This window comes from Eublepharis macularius, chromosome 1 (genome assembly GCF_028583425.1).
Source record: "Eublepharis macularius isolate TG4126 chromosome 1, MPM_Emac_v1.0, whole genome shotgun sequence".
Lineage (NCBI taxonomy): Eukaryota > Metazoa > Chordata > Lepidosauria > Squamata > Eublepharidae > Eublepharis > Eublepharis macularius.
The window spans coordinates 42,136,116-42,139,796 of NC_072790.1; the positions used below are offsets into that span (position 1 = coordinate 42,136,116).

At 53.9% G+C, this 3,681-nt stretch overlaps 1 protein-coding gene across 1 annotated transcript; it reads right to left on the bottom strand.

Moving 5' to 3' along the window:
* Positions 1-348: 348 nt before the first annotated feature.
* On the bottom strand, positions 349-2,789 carry RHOB (ras homolog family member B). Its single transcript, XM_054979438.1, has one exon. It carries the CDS (start codon positions 2,388-2,390, stop codon positions 1,800-1,802), a length of 591 nt encoding a protein of 196 aa, XP_054835413.1. The 5' UTR covers positions 2,391-2,789; the 3' UTR covers positions 349-1,799.
* Positions 2,790-3,681: the final 892 nt, after the last annotated feature.

Here is a 3,681-nt window from a genome sequence, read left to right on the forward strand (position 1 = left end):
TCTCCTAAAGAAGGGTGAGGGGAAGACATCTCTGTAGTGCAAGGAGCTCACCAAAACTGCAATCCCGTACACCTTGCGACAGTTCTGTTGACTTCAGTTGGATTTATACAACTGTACACGACGACTGTACATTAGGTTCCTAAAAATGTTAAACCGTTTACAGGACTCCTGCTACAGCAGATCTCCATCAGCGACATAATAATGAAGTCAGTTTTATTTGGGAGCAAGCTCCTTTTGGAACTATGAATACTTATCCAAAAAACAGTTATAAGGCCTTACACAGTCTCAGTTCTGTCCAAAATCTTCATTCATTACACCACAAACAAAAAGCACAGAGGATATCATGAATGTCGTCATAGAATCTTTTAATACTTTACATAAAAAACTGCATACACAGCTTATATTGTTTTATGTAAACTTCATGTGTTTGTTTGTTTTTTAAAACCAGGTCAATTTAGGGTTATTTTAAGTCCTTAGTACCACTATAGAAAATGGTAATTGGGGGTGGGTGGGTGAAGTCCATCATGTAAAATAAAGAATCACAAGTTACTCTCTTACAGAGGCGTCAAAGTTGATCAGAAATGCACGTACTATGGTTTTAAAATGATCCCAAATAAACAGCACTTAGCATTCCAAAAATCGATATGCAATTGTCGCAAATAAAGACAGTGTTTCTCAAGGCAAAAAAAAAATACAGTGGTTTTGCTTAAGTCAATCAATAAAACAGAAAACAAAGGACACGATCCAGCCAGAGTGATGCACCCGAATTCCCACCAACTAACTGGCAAAGGTAAGACATGCTTACAAATCAATAGCATTTCGAAGTTCTTCAGTGAAAGCGTGCTTAGCTGGACCCTGTCCCAAAATGAGGTTAAGATTTTAAGAAAAGTTTCTCTCTTTTTTAAGAAAAGTTTCTCTCTTGTAATTGCAGATTACAAGTGCATAAAGTCTCAATGTTGTTTTTTTTTTAAATTAAACACCCAGTTGTGCAATAAGTTCTCTCGCTCTCTTTTTGTGTAAAATCAGATCATTTAAATAAACCCAATGGAAACATTTGCAGTTTTCAAAGAAAGGGGGAAAAATCGAAGGAGCAGGCACAAAAAATCATGACGCTTGGGAACACATTTTCCTCCCCCTCCACACCCCGTGTTGCCATCTTTTCTCAGCAGGTTCGAGCCTCTCAGAAGAGGCTTCCCCCTTCCTTCTAGGAAGTGTCCCCCCTCTGTCCCTTGATGGTAGTTCTAGTCCCAAGAGGGGCGGCGGCCCAGTCCACAGTTCAATAAACCACACTATTGTTTTTTTTCAGTCGCCCCGCTTACACGAGAGAATACGGCCTATGTACACGCACAGCAGCCACCCCTCCCTCCCCTCCCCGTCTTTGGATCCAACCCCTCCCGGAAAATTCCCATTCAGACCGGGAGGGAAAGGCCCAGGCTGCCCCCCTCCCCGTGTCTCTTTCGCTGCCGTATTCCTCTTTCCAAGGGAGGGGCAGAGAGCCCACCCTTCGGCGGGGCAGCTTCCCAGTTCCTTGGCGCGGAAGCGACGGCTTGCAAAACAAGTCCGCCCCGTCGAGGGTGCGTTCAGGTCCGTGGCCCGTCGGCAAAGCCTGCCTTTCCCGGTCAGTCCAGGCGGGGATGCTTTTGCAACTGGCTCTCCAACGGGGGGAGGGAGTCAAGGGCCGTCCGTGCTTGAGGGTCCCCTCCCTGGCAGGGCGGGGTGCGAGCCTCACTCCCGGTGCCTCACCCGCCTCCTCCCCCCCCTCCCCGGCCAGCCTCCGTGCGCGCCGCCGGTGCCCGCCATTATAGCACTTTGCAGCAGTTGATGCAGCCGTTCTGGGTGCCGTAGCGCTTCTGCAGGGCGGCCCGGGTGGCCGTCTCGAAGACCTCCCGCACGCCGTCCTTGGTCTTGGCCGAGCACTCGAGGTAGTCGTAGGCCTGGATGCGGACGGCCATGGCGCGGCCGTCCTCGGTGCGCACCGGCTCCTGCTTCATGCGAGCCAGCTCGTTGCGCACGTGCTCGTCGTTGCGCAGGTCCTTCTTGTTGGCCACCAGGATGATGGGCACGTTGGGGCAGAAGTGCTTCACCTCGGGCACCCACTTCTCGGGGATGTTCTCCAGCGAGTCCGGGCTGTCCACCGAGAAGCACATGAGGATCACGTCGGTGTCCGGGTAGGAGAGCGGGCGCAGGCGGTCGTAGTCCTCCTGGCCGGCCGTGTCCCACAGCGCCAGCTCCACCTGCTTGCCGTCCACCTCGATGTCGGCCACGTAGTTCTCGAAGACGGTGGGCACGTACACCTCCGGGAACTCGTCCTTGCTGAAGACGATCAGCAGGCACGTCTTGCCGCACGCCCCGTCGCCCACCACCACCAGCTTCTTGCGGATCGCCGCCATGGCCAGCCTCGCCGAGCCCGCCTTGGGAGGCTGCTCCAGCAGGGAGCTCGAGACCTCGCCGCCGCCCCGCTCTGCCGCCGCTTCTCCCTTGCGATAGGGCACCGTGGCGAGCCGGGCGAGCCTCTCCTTTATGCGCGCGTCCCCAGCGGGATCGTCAAGGGAGCCGCCCGCTCCGCTCCTTCCAAGCTCAGGCGAGGAGAAGGCGCTTCCCTGTACCTTCCGCCAGTCTTTTGAATCCCAGCAGCGATCAGGACGGAGCGGCTTCGCTTTTTCTCCTTCTGGTTAGTTCTCGGCTCTCCGGTCCGCAGCAAATCTCCGCCCCTTCCTCAACCCGTGTTTTTTTGGTGTGTGCGTGTGCGGCTGCGCCTTTAAGGTAGCACCGCGCTTCTTCGCCGCCGTTCCATACTGCCGCGGCAACCGGACGCGGGTATTTAAAGGGACCGGCGACTTTCTTAATATAGCTAGCCAATGGGAAGGGAGAGGGTGAGGTCATCTTTTGGGAGAAGGCGAGCGATTGGTGGAGGGTGCTGCAGGCGCCGGGGCGGGGCTAAGGGGCGACTGATTGGCAGACAGGGAGGAGAGGTGGGTGGGCCTGTTTTTGCTGGAGCTGCAAGCCGTGGGGGGTTTGTGTGGGGGTCGTTAGGATGGAGGAGAGAGACCCTTCGCGGCTTCCCAAAGACCCGGATCAGTCTAGGCTCGGAGGGCTGCCTGACAACTTTCTGCCCTGATCCTGGCATTTCATCCCCGCGGGAGGGTCTGCAAGACGTCGCGGGGCAGTTGTGCTGGCCTCATTCATTCCCAGCGCGCAAAGCAGGATTTAGCGATCCTAAACGGGTCTGCCCAGACGTAAGCCCCCTGTTATTCAGTGGGACTTTTCTCCCAGGAATGCGCCGTTAGGACTGTACTGTCAGAGCCCCCCCTCCTTGCGAAGAATCTCTGTGATCTCGGTCACTTGTTGCTAAGGCGGATTCCCCCAGTGCGAGAAACTGGCCGCGGTCAGTTTACATCAAAGTAGCCCAATAGCAGGTAAATCAGCTGGCGAAAGCGCAGTGAGAGCAAAAGGTTTCACACGCTGACGGATGATGTCGCCTCCCACCTCGGGTGGGGCTGCACGATTTTGTTAACGCTTTTGTTTGTTTGTTTGCATTTTCTTTTTGTGCTGCAAATGTCAGATTTGATGGAAAGTAGGAAGAAGTGCGCCGGATGGGGAGTCTGCCTCTAATGATGTTATGATGCCCTGAGGGAAATAAGAGCCCTGTGGCTCCGAAGACTAACATTTATTCAAGTGGAA

What these genes read in the sequence shown, in the direction of transcription:
- RHOB (XM_054979438.1), bottom strand. Translation starts at nt 2,390, where the DNA reads ATGGCGGCGATCCGCAAGAAGCTGGTGGTGGTGGGCGACGGGGCGTGC.